This window comes from Amia ocellicauda, chromosome 14 (genome assembly GCF_036373705.1).
Source record: "Amia ocellicauda isolate fAmiCal2 chromosome 14, fAmiCal2.hap1, whole genome shotgun sequence".
Taxonomy (NCBI): domain Eukaryota; kingdom Metazoa; phylum Chordata; class Actinopteri; order Amiiformes; family Amiidae; genus Amia; species Amia ocellicauda.
Window position 1 is genome coordinate 23,832,309 of NC_089863.1, and position 12,456 is coordinate 23,844,764.

The 12,456-nt window shown below is 46.6% G+C and overlaps 2 protein-coding genes across 2 annotated transcripts; both read left to right on the forward strand.

Moving 5' to 3' along the window:
- Positions 1 to 594: 594 nt before the first annotated feature.
- On the forward strand, positions 595 to 3,025 carry s100a11 (S100 calcium binding protein A11). The gene is made up of 3 exons (XM_066721258.1): positions 595 to 732; positions 1,474 to 1,666; positions 2,749 to 3,025. The coding sequence occupies exons 2-3, from the start codon at positions 1,538 to 1,540 to the stop codon at positions 2,878 to 2,880; spliced, it is 261 nt and encodes an 86-aa protein (XP_066577355.1). The 5' UTR covers positions 595 to 732; positions 1,474 to 1,537; the 3' UTR covers positions 2,881 to 3,025.
- A 625-nt stretch (positions 3,026 to 3,650) lies between these two features.
- Positions 3,651 to 7,025, forward strand: LOC136767463 (protein S100-A16). Its single transcript, XM_066721257.1, has 3 exons — positions 3,651 to 3,907; positions 5,876 to 6,049; positions 6,156 to 7,025. The coding sequence occupies exons 2-3, from the start codon at positions 5,930 to 5,932 to the stop codon at positions 6,318 to 6,320; spliced, it is 285 nt and encodes a 94-aa protein (XP_066577354.1). The 5' UTR covers positions 3,651 to 3,907; positions 5,876 to 5,929; the 3' UTR covers positions 6,321 to 7,025.
- The last annotated feature ends 5,431 nt before the right edge of the window (positions 7,026 to 12,456 follow it).

The following is a 12,456-nucleotide window of genomic DNA, read 5'->3' on the forward strand; positions in this document are numbered from 1 at the left end:
GATTGTATCTCTCGGAGTGTGAGTGTGTGTACATGTGTGTATCTCTCTGAGTGTGAGTGTGTGTGTACATGTATGTATCTCTGAGTGTGAGTGTGTGTACGTGTGTGTATCTCTCTGAGTGTGTGTGAGTGTGTGTGTACATGTATGTATCTCCGAGTGTTAGTGTGAGTGTGTGTACGTATGTGTATCTCTCTGAGTGTGAGTGTGTGTCTCTCTGAGTGTGAGTGTGTGTACGTGTGTGTATCTCACTGAGTGTGAGTGTGTGTGTACATGTATGTATCTCTGAGTGTTAGTGTGAGTGTGTGTACGTATGTGTATCTCTCTGAGTGTGAGTGTGTGTCTCTCTGAGTGTGAGTGTGTGTGTGTGTGTGTGTGTGTGTGAGATTGTATCTCTGAGTGTGAGTGTGTGTGTGTGTGAGATTGTATCTCTGAGTGTGAGTGTGTGTGTGTGTGTGTGTGTGTGTGTGAGATTGTATCTCTGAGTGTGAGTGTGTGTGTGAGTTAATATCTCTTAGTGTGAGTGTGTATCCAGGTGTACAATGTCACCTTGTCAACTACAGCTATCATGGGGAAAAAAGAACACAAAGCAGAAAAAGTAAATTATCTATTTTCCGCTGACCTCGGATATTCCAAGGGATAGGTAGAGTATAAAGCCAGAGAGAGGGAGAGCAGGGAGAGAGAGAGAGACCTGTCACTCCTGCCACTGCTGCTGCTGCTGCTGTCTTTTTTCAGGTGAGTCTGCATTGTGCCTCCTTCTGTTCTCTCCTTGTCTGTCTCTCTTGCCTCTCCTCTCCTACTCTCTCCCCCTTCTATCTCACTCCTCTCCTCTCTCCTCTTGTCTCTTTTGACCAGGTCTTGTTTGCTCTCCCTGTATCTCCTTCTCCCTCTCCTTCCTCAGTTCCCTCCTCCATCGCTCTCCCCGTCTCTTCTCTATTCCACTCTCTCTCACTTTCTCTCTCTGCTCTGTCTCCCTCTCTCTTCCCCAATTTCTCCTTCACCCATCACTTTCCCTCCTTTCTCCTCCTCCCTTGCTCTGCTTTTGTCATTTATTTCCCTCCCTCTCATTTCTCTTTTCAGTAGTCCTATATACACTTGTATGGCATTAAATCTGTTCATCTACTTATATCTGAAACTTTACTACTCTACTTGTTTGTACTTTACTAATCTTGTACTATGAGTGGCTACTACTTCTAGATACTGTAATAATAGTAATAAAAATCATTATAATAACACCAACCCCTGTGCTATGTACACAGTGCATGTTCTAACTTAAAGTAGTGTTGCTCGCAGTCTGTGGGATGCTCTCTCACACAGACCCTGCTGTTCATTTTAACCTGTTCCTGTGGAGTAACACTGGGGCGTATAGTACGGCCTGCATGCTTTTTCATTTTTCATGTTAGTCAGTCAGTGTATCAGTTAGTCTGTCAACCAGTCAACCATATTTCATTTCGTTTCTGTCTTCTGCATCACCAGGGCTCGGAACGCCAAACCACCACCACCACACAAACAACCACACAAGCCACCTCACCGCACCGCTATGGAGGCAGCTATAAACACACTGGTGGGCCAGTTCAAGACCTTCGCAGGGGGCGACGGGCGCGGCGACACGCTGAGCCGAGACGAGTTCCGCAGCCTGGTGTCCTCGCAGCTGCCCACCTTTGTCAAGGTAACGAGCAGAACGGGACCCAGTTACAGAGCATTATTATAAATAAATAAATCAATAAATAAATAAATAAACTCACCCTCAAGGCAGGGAACCGAGAACCAAGACATGTGTATCCAAAGAATGGATATACCAAGTTCATTCCAGAACAGGATTTGGAACACAGACTCTAGCTTGAAATGCAGCTCTAAAATTGGTGGGTTTTTTGCACTCTAGAAAGGAAACCGGGTCTGTTCTAGAATGTCATTTTGAATCCACACTCCAAAAGAGACGCATACATCTAGAACATGATTTTGTAATCCACACTGTATATACAAGCTATTATTATTATTTAGAAAGCAAATGTGCTCGTTTTTGTAAAATCATTTTACATTAAATAATAGTCCACCTTGATTTCATTGAAACTGGAGGGTGCTACAGAATGAGATCCTATACCTTCTGGATCATAACTCCATCTGAACACAAATTTAATCTAGAAGAGAGTTTGCCCATTACTTCCATTACACACTGACAGGGATTTCTGTTCTAGATAAAACCACTGCACTGTACCTCAGGACATTCAGTTCCAGATCACCCATAATTCCTTACACTGACACTCTGATTGGCTAATCTGTTTTTCTACTGTCTACTCTCAGTCTATTAATGATGTGACCATGGCTGTTATGGTCATTCTATTGCTCCAGAAACTGCGTGACATACCTGACACCGCCTCACGATGGCAGTAGTGCACTTCTCACAGGCTGAACTGTACTGTAATGTACAGCAGAGACACTGACTGGACTGAACTGGACTCTATAGCAGAGTCCCTGACTGGACTGGACTGGACTCTATAGCAGAGTCCCTGACTGGACTGGACTGGACTCTATAGCAGAGTCACTGACTGGACTGGACTGGACTGGACTCTATAGCAGAGTCACTGACTGGACTGGACTCTATAGCAGAGTCCCTGACTGGACTGGACTGGACTGGACTCTATAGCAGAGACACTGACTGGACTGGACATGCAGATCCTCCAGGTAGCAAGGCCTGGGCCCGACCAACTGTATCCACAGATTTTAAAGCAGGTTTTTGTTTACTTCTTGCAGAACTCCAGTGACCCGGCAGCGGTGGACCAGCTCATGAGCTCATTGGACGAGAACAATGACGGCGAGCTCACCTTCCTGGAATTCTGGCAGTTGATTGGCCGTCTGGCGAGCAAGCAGGCGGGCTTCAGCTAATTGTGCCTGGGAGCTGGCTGCCATGTGGGGAACTCACTCTGTCTCTCTCTCTCTGCCTGTTCCACTGAGATGGCTCTCTTGTGTCGTGGCTTTGTTTGGTTACTGAATAAATGACCACCTGGTCTACACTATGGGAAGATTTAAAGTGTCTCTGTGTTCCTCCTTGGGGTGGGTCCAACAGAACACACCAGACATAACTCAAGGCACAGAGCACAATGCATAGAACACACGAGACAAAACACAACGCCCAAAAGAACAGAGAGCACACAAAACACAACAGGCAAAAAGCAACGGCTGAAACACAGCTTACTAAACGCAATTCACTGAAAACACAACGGGCTAAACCGCACTACCTCCTCCACCCAGAACACAAGCAGGATTTCATCACACGGACTGCTTTTGCAACTCCTCAAGGTGTTGGTGTGCGTGCCAATGCGTGCACTGACCGCGGCACCTCTAGAGGCACCCTGACACAAAGTACAGCCCGTTCTCCTAGTGCACAGCTCCGCACTTTTCCTTGGCACGCAGGCAGTTGGCTCCATCTGTGCGCTACACGAACCGGAGCGCCGTTATAGTGATACCGGGGCAGTAAAAAGTGCACAGACAGCATCTCGGCCCATGACTCTTAACAGCCCGTGAGTGAGGCCCGTGCCCGACTGCGGCTGCGCAGGAACGCCATCCCCGGGCAGCCGCGCACGAACTCGTTCCACAGCTCGTGCAGCAACACGCCCTCGAGCCCGGCCTGCCGTGCGTCCCGCAGCCGGATCTCTCTCTCTCTCCCTCTCTCCTCCCCCTCTCTCTCTCCCTCTCTCCCTCTCTCCTCCCCCTCTCTCCCTACTCCCCCCCAGCACACACCCTTTTACTAAATACAAGGAAAAAGTTTGCCTGACGGAAGGGGATAAGGCAGATATAATAGGCACAGGCGAGTCACACACAGAGTCGAGGATCCATACTAAAAGAGTCGCCCCAAGAAACACCGTGCAAACAGAAGGACAGAAAACGAGACACCAGTCGCTGTTCAGTGAAGGTAAGTGTGCTTTGAAAACGGTTACCCTGAACTGTCCCCACGTTACTGGGACGGGCGGCAGCGCTGCTTTACACACGGCGAAACGTGCTCTGATACAATATAGTGACTTTGCAGCCATAGTTTCAATCTGTACGTACATAGGTGTGCGTTTGGGTTATGCCGCGGGACCGGTTAGCTCTCGATTGGCGAAACCGTGTCATGGTTGACATTCCTGTATCCGAGATGGTAATCTAAAGAAGCAGAAGAGAACAACACCTCCATGTGTCTTTTGCCGTTTTCGACGTTACCGTTGCACAGCCGCGCACATCTGTACATTGATACATACATAGGGACATGCGATACGTCCAGACACGCAGATCCTGTTACGTGCTGTACTGCAGCTGTGACGCAGAGTAGCGTGTCTCAGATGTGTCTTTTAGTTTGAAGGATCTAAGACTCCTTTAAGACCCACCCACCTGGGTAATGGACAAGATGGCTGGACTGTGTCTCTGCAGGACCAGGGCTGAGACCCTGCTGGACTGGACTGTGTCTCTGCAGGACCAGGGCTGAGACCCTGCTGGACTGGACTGTGTCTCTGCAGGACCAGGGCTGAGACCCTGCTGGACTGGACTGTGTCTCTGCAGGACCAGGGCTGAGACCCTGCTGGACTGGACCGTGTCTCTGCAGGACCAGGGCTGAGACCCTGCTGGACTGGACTGTGTCTCTGTAGGACCAGGGCTGAGACCCTGCTGGACTGGACTGTGTCTCTGCAGGACCAGGGCTGAGACCCTGCTGGACTGGACTGTGTCTCTGCAGGACCAGGGCTGAGACCCTGCTGGACTGGACCGTGTCTCTGCAGGACCAGAGCTGAGACCCTGCTGGACTGGACCGTGTCTCTGCAGGACCAGGGCTGAGACCCTGCTGGGCTGGACTGTGTCTCTGCAGGACCAGGGCTGAGACCCTGCTGGACTGGACTGTGTCTCTGTAGGACCAGGGCTGAGACCCTGCTGGACTGGACTGTGTCTCTGCAGGACCAGGGCTGAGACCCTGCTGGACTGGACTGTGTCTCTGTAGGACCAGGGCTGAGACCCTGCTGGACTGGACTGTGTCTCTGCAGGACCAGGGCTGAGACCCTGCTGGACTGGACTGTGTCTCTGTAGGACCAGGGCTGGAGATAAACAGGAAACTTAAGGTTCTGAGCATTTTTGTGTCAGTGCTGCTGTATGGCTTCGCTAATTAATGTAATTATTCTGCTGCCTTCATTGGATTCATATATAAAAAAGTGTGCTGGTTTCTCGTCCAAGTCACCCACCATCCCAGCCTGAAACACGGCAGACATGAACACACCACACGCCACCGTGTTGTGCAACAGGCCGGTGCCTGAGTCAGACACTGACACACAAAGCTGCTGTTTGTCTGTACAGGGTGCGGAGGTGTGCTGTGCTGCAATCATGTACCTGTATTTTGGTGTGGCTTACTCTTACTTATACCCTGGCACTGTGTGTGTGTGTGCGCGTATCTGTGAGTATGTATCTATGTGCGTGTGAGTGTGTGTGTATCTGTGTTCGTGTGTGCCCCCAGTTTATTTTCTGTTTATAGTGAAAGTGAGGCAGTGAGTGCGATAGTGAGGTAGTGAGAAAGGCACTGCTTGTGAGAGTGAGTCAGTGAGAGTAAGGCAGTGAAAGGGTGGGAGAGTGAGGTAGTGAGTGAGTCAGAGTGCGATAGTGAGAGAGTGAGTCTGTGAGAGTAAGGCAGTGAGTGAGAGAGAGTGAGGCAGTGAGAGAGTGAGTGAGTTAGGTAGTGAGTGAGAGTGAGTAAGGCAGTGAGAAAGTGAGTTAGGTAGTGAGCGATTGAGGCAGTGAGTGAGTTTCTGACTGTACCCTGTAACCCCCCCCACCATACAATTAAGTTATAATACTGGACATCATAATAATAATAATATTAAGCTTCTCTCCGCCCACTCTTTTTTCCTGTCTCTCTGTCCTACAGCTTGCCAGCCGTCCCTCTGTCCAGTCCGTCCGCCTGTCCGTCCCGCAGCAAGAGATGGAGTCTGCCATTATGACCATAGTGAAAGTGTTCCAGAGCGCCTCCAAGGGCCGTGACTCGATGGGGGGCAAAGACTTCCAGAAAATGGTGCATAGCCAGCTGGGCAACATCCTAACGGTACAGGAGACCCGCAGAGAGAGGACAGGGGGACACTGCACTACACTGCACCATACTACACTGCACTGCACTACTTTGCCTTACACTCTCTCTCTCTCTCTCTCAGGACACAGACAGTAAAAAGGCCGTGAATGAGATGAAGGAGGGTCTGGACGACAATAAGGACGGGAAAGTGAGTTTCCCCGAGTTCATGACGCTGATCGGCTACATCGCCAATACCCTGAGCGAGCAGCGCTCCGCGGCCACCCAGCAGCCCGAGACCCAGGGCTGACGCAGCCAAGACGCAGCCAAGACGCACCGGACACATGTCAAGACACCCGAGACAGGGCCGAAACAACTGATACACACCTGACACCCCTAACTCGCATCATACACCATTGACACACTGCACACTGTTACACACCTAACAACAATGTCCTCACTACGAGACTACAGCGAACACTGTCACTGCAGTAACGTGACAACACAACACTACAGCAAACACAGCACAACACTGTCCCCACTACAACACTACAGCAAACACAGCACAACACTGTCCCCACTACAACACTACAGCAAACACAGCACAACACTGTCCCCACTACAACACTACAGCAACACGGTGCAAAACAGTGTCACTGCAGTAAACATGACAACACAACACTACAACAACACTGTGCAAAACAGTGTCAACGCAGTAACAACACTACAGTGAAAACAACGCTTTTGACTTTTGTTGCTCTGAGAAATCTTAACTCTTCCCATCTGATCCTGCCGTTCTTGGCATAATGTTGTCTTTATATACCTTTGCCCAAACAAACAAACAAACCGAAGACATTGTTACAGACGAAATGTGTCGCCTACCTTGTACTCTATGCTTATGCCCTGTAATGCCCTCATGCCATTTCTGCTTCACCGGCAGCGGTGGACTGGTGCTCAGTTACTGCTGCCGGCTGCTGGCGAGAATGACGGCGGTAATAAAGAGAAACAAAAGCAATGGTCTCCAAAGTGGCTTGCTTTTTTTTTTTCTTCACACTTGGACAGATTAGACCCGCATGGCTGACGCTGCCTGACAGGTGCCTGTGTCACACCTGCAGGAGCTGGTCAACCCTGCAGCGGCCCGGCCCTGGGGTATGAGAGTGGAGAGAGAGGGGCTAATACACCCAGAGAGGGAGACGGGCGTTAATATTGATATACCCAGAGAAAGAAAGAGAAAGACAGGTTAATACACAGAAAGAGAGAGGGGTTAATATACTCAGAGAGAGAAAGAGGGGTTAATACACCCAGAGAGAGAGAGAGAGAGAGACAGGGGTTAATATACCCAGACAGAGACAATGTGACTAATCTCCATATTCTGGTAATGCATGTTTTAAATGTGTGTCAACCAAATAAACTTAAGCCGTGGGTTAGCTTAGTTCTCGTGTCAGTAGTGTAGAAAACTGCAAACGAATCCGGCTGGGCGATATTATCTTACTTACACACATGTTTTATTAATCGGCAACATCATTACAAAGGCTCAGCAATAACAGAAAACAAAGTAATATGCCAGTCTGCTATAAACTGCATAATAATACATATAAATCAAGTGGAAGCTCAGTAGAGATCGCTGTGCACTCCACAACACTGTAAAACCAATTAGCTTCATTATAACCATTCACAAAACTAACAGCATTTAATTATGTACTTTAATTGAGATTACCTTCCAATATATATCAATTCTACCCATACTATACATACTACATACCATACTTCAGTAATGTTTAATTGTTGGTATGTAGTACGTGTAGTATGGGTAGTATGTGATTTCAAATACAGCCTGGGTTTCATAATAACTCCCACCTTACAGTTCAGATCTGTGCCAGAGAGACAGAGAGAAAGAGAGAGAGAGTGTAATACACCCGAACAGAAAGAGGGATTAATATACCCAGAGAGAGAGAAGCACATACATAGAGAGAGGGCTTTAAGGAGTGTGACAGGGAGAAACACCAGGAGGAGTATGGAGGAAAGGAGGTATAGATGTTTATAAAGAGAGAGAGATCACATATGTGGTGAAGACTCTGTTCCCTTCTTGAGAAAGCAGTTGAAGTTCCAGCACAGTAAATAAATACTTGTACATTAAATACACAGACATAGAATTAGAAATGCAAAACTCCTTTACATCCACCAGGAGGAGCTGCTGCCCGTGTGTTTGCACTGTGGTGCCACACCCTAAACAGCCACAGAGACAGACACACCCAGTTACAGCTACTAGAGAGAGAGAGAGTGTGTGTGTCTGTGTGTGTGTGTGTGTGTGTGCAAAAACAGCCTCCATCGCTCCACCCATCTATCTGACTATAATACAAATCTGTCTATATACATGTGTGTGTGTCTGAGAGTGTGGGCATGTGTGTAGTTGTGTGCAGTATAGTGCAGTGCAGTGTGTTACAGTGTGTAGTGCAGTGTGTTGCAGTGTGTGCAGTGCAGTGTGTTACAGTGTGTGCAGTGTAGTGTGTTACAGTGTGTGCAGTGCAGTGTGTTACAGTGTGTAGTGCAGTGTGTGCAGTGTGTTACAGTGTGTGCAGTGTAGTATGTGCAGTGTGTTACAGTGCGTGCAGTGCAGTGTTGCAGTGTGTGCAGTCTGCAGTGCAGTGTGTTACAGTGTGTAGTGCAGTGTGTTGCAGTGTGTGCAGTGCAGTGTGTTACAGTGTGTACAGTGCAGTGTGTTACAGTGTGTAGTGCAGTGTGTGCAGTGCAGTGTGTTACAGTTTGCAGTGTGTTACAGTGTGTGCAGTGCATTGTGGCAGTGTGTGCAGTAGTGTGTGCAGTGCAGTGTGTTACAGTGTGTGCAGTGTGTTACAGTGTGTGAAGTCCAGTGTGTGCAGTGTAGTGTGTGCAGTGTGTTACAGTATGTGCTATAATGTGTTATAATGTGTGCAGTGTGTGCAGTATGTTACAGTATGTGCAGTTTGCTAAAGTGTGTTATAATGTGTGCAGTGCAGTGTGTGCAGTGTGTGCAGTGCAGTGTGTTGCAGTGTGTTACAGTATGTGCTATAATGTGTTATAATGTGTGAAGTGCAGTGTGTTGCAGTGTTACAGTATGTGCTATAATGTGTGCAGTGCAGTGTGTTGCAGTGTGTTACAGTATGTGCTATAATGTGTTATAATGTGTGCAGTGCAGTGTGTTGTAGTGTTACAGTATGTGCTATAATGTGTTATAATGTGTGCAGTGCAGTGTGTTGCAGTGTGTTACAGTATGTGCTATAATGTGTTATAATGTGTGCAGTGTGTTGCAGTGTGTTACAGTATGTGCTATAATGTGTTATAATGTGTGCAGTGCAATGTGTGCAGTGTGTGCAGTGTGTTACAGTATGTGCAGTTTGCTACAGTGTGTTATAATGTGTGCAGTGCAGTGTATTACAGTGTGTGCAGTGCAGTGTGTTGCAGTGTGTTACAGTATGTGCTATAATGTGTTATAATGTGTGCAGTGCAGTGTGTACAGTGTGTGCAGTGTGTTACAGTATGTGCAGTTTGCTACAGTGTGTTATAATGTGTGCAGTGCAGTGTATTACAGTGTGTGCAGTGCAGTGTGTTACAGTGTATTTTGTCATCCCTCCTGAAGCAGCGCAGCGGGACACACAGAAGTGAGTCAAACAAACAAACAAAATGGAGACAGAAATAGCTGAAGATGCTAAATGACAAACACATAGCAACACATTACTGAGAGAGAGAGACGGCAAGGGGGGAAAAAAACTAAAGTTTCCTGCCAACAATTTTTATGACTTAGGAAAAGAGGGGGCACAATGGGATGGGCTCCTCGCTGCTGCCCCCCCCCCCCCATGCACAGCTGGGGTTGCGTGCCTCTCTCACACACCAGTGTGCAGTGGGCAGAGACCGCATTGCGAGGCACACAATCGCTGGCAGCCACTGACTCACAGGAAGTGGTGAGCGGTGTGTTCACAGTCTCTCGGTGCCCCTAGCAACAGGATCACAAGACCTCCGGTTTCAGACTCGCGCTGTGCAGGAAGGGGGGGTGGGGGGGGAGTTTTTGGCATCCCGATGAAGTCCTTGGCCACATCAATTGCCTGGAATCCTGTTTCTCCAGCAGACAATCTCTCTCTCTATCAAATTCAACTTAGAGCTCTCTCTCTCTCTCTCTCTCTCTCTCTCTCTCTCGTTATTGGAGTCATGCTCTTTCAAAGGAATGTCTGAGTCTCTAAGTTTGAAACTAGTTGCTTGAGTTTTGGGGGATGAAGAATAGCTAAGAAATCACACCCTTTCTAGGAGAAGAGGAGGAATCGAAGACTTCATGGAGAAAAACTACTTTTCACAAGAGTTTCCAGAAAAGCACAGAGAGAGAGGGAGAGAGGGAACAGTGAAATGGAAAAGGGAAGTAGAAAGAGGTGGGGTACAGGGAGGGAGATGTTGAGATGTTGTGTGTGTGTGTGTGTGTGTGTGAGAGAGAGAGGTTGTGTGTGCAGAAGTGTGTGTGTGCGACTGTGTGTGTGTCCGTATGACCACTTGTTGATTTCTCTGTTGTTTCTTGTTTTCTTTCTGTGTCACAGGATACTGTTGCTAATGGGGCGGACACAACCCCCTACTCATGCTCTCTCTCTCTCTCTCTCTCTCTCTCTCTCTCTCTCTCTCTCTCTCTGTGTCCCCTCTCTAACTGTCCCTCTCTCATTTAAACACCCCCCTGTCTCTCTCTCTCTCTTTCTCACATGCTCTCTCTGTCCCTCCCTGTCTCTCTCCCTCCCACGCTGTTTTATGGGCCCTGCTTTATCAGACAACACACAGAGCTGTCCAGTCAAAGGAGGAAGTTAACACCTCACTGTACCGGCAGTAAGAAAAATATGGAGAGACACAGTCCAATCCAGTCCAGCAGGTTCTCCAGCTCTGGTAACCAATACAGCATGGTATAGTACAGCACAGTATACTGTATTCAGTATGTAGTATACTGCAGCACAGTACAGTACAGTGTATAGTATAGGGTGTCCCATGAGTCTGGAATAACAGAAAAAAATATTACAATGGCAATACAAATGCCTTTATTGACAGAACGTGCCCAATGTGTCCCCATTGTTCCTGATACACAGCTCCAGATCAGATACCCAGTCAGCAGCACACAGTGAATATTCTTGCTTGCTTAAATATTAATTAATATGTTTTCCCTATGATTCCAGATTTATGGGACACCCTGCAGCACAGTACAGTATAGTACAGTACAGTGTCATATACTGCAGCACAGTACAGTGTATAGTAAACAGCAGCACAGTACAGTATAGTGTATAGTATACTGCAGCACTGTACAGTACAGTGTATAGTAAACAGCAGCACAGTACAATATAGTGTATAGTATACTGCAGCACTGTACAGTATAGTGTATAGTAAACAGCAGCACAGTACAATATAGTGTATAGTATACTGCAGCACTGTACAGTATAGTGTATAGTAAACAGCAGCACAGTACAATATAGTGTATAGTATACTGCAGCACTGTACAGTATAGTGTATAGTAAACAGCAGCACAGTACAGTATAGTGTATATTATACTGCAGCACTGTACAGTGTAGTGTATAGTATACTGCAGCACAGTACAGTATAGTGTATATTATACTGCAGCACTGTACAGTATAGTGTATAGTAAACAGCAGCACAGTACAATATAGTGTATAGTATACTGCAGCACTGTACAGTATAGTGTATAGTAAACAGCAGCACAGTACAATATAGTGTATAGTATACTGCAGCACTGTACAGTATAGTGTATAGTAAACAGCAGCACAGTACAATATAGTGTATAGTATACTGCAGCACTGTACAGTATAGTGTATAGTAAACAGCAGCACAGTACAGTATAGTGTATATTATACTGCAGCACTGTACAGTGTAGTGTATAGTATACTGCAGCACTGTACAGTATAGTGTATAGTATACTGCAGCACTGTACAGTATAGTGTATAGTAAACAGCAGCACAGTACAATATAGTGTATAGTATACTGCAGCACTGTACAGTATAGTGTATAGTAAACAGCAGCACAGTACAATATAGTGTATAGTAAACTACAGTACAGTACAGTGTATCGTAAACTGCAGCACAGTACAGTAGAATGTACAGTATATAGCATCACAGTACAGTGTACAGTATATTGCAGCACAGTACAATACATTGTTTAGTATACTGCAGCACAGCACAGTACAGTGTATAGTATAGTGCAACACAATACAGTACAGTGTATAGTAAAATGCAGTACATATTTAGTAAATACATATATATATATATATATATATATATATATATATATATATATATATATTCAGTATATTATAGTACACTATAGAATAAGGACAAATAAAAAAGGGCAGAATTTAAAAAAACAAACCAAAAGAATCAACTGACAGTAGTCATGTGTCTGACTCCACCTTCTCCCAATGAAGCTGACACCCCCCA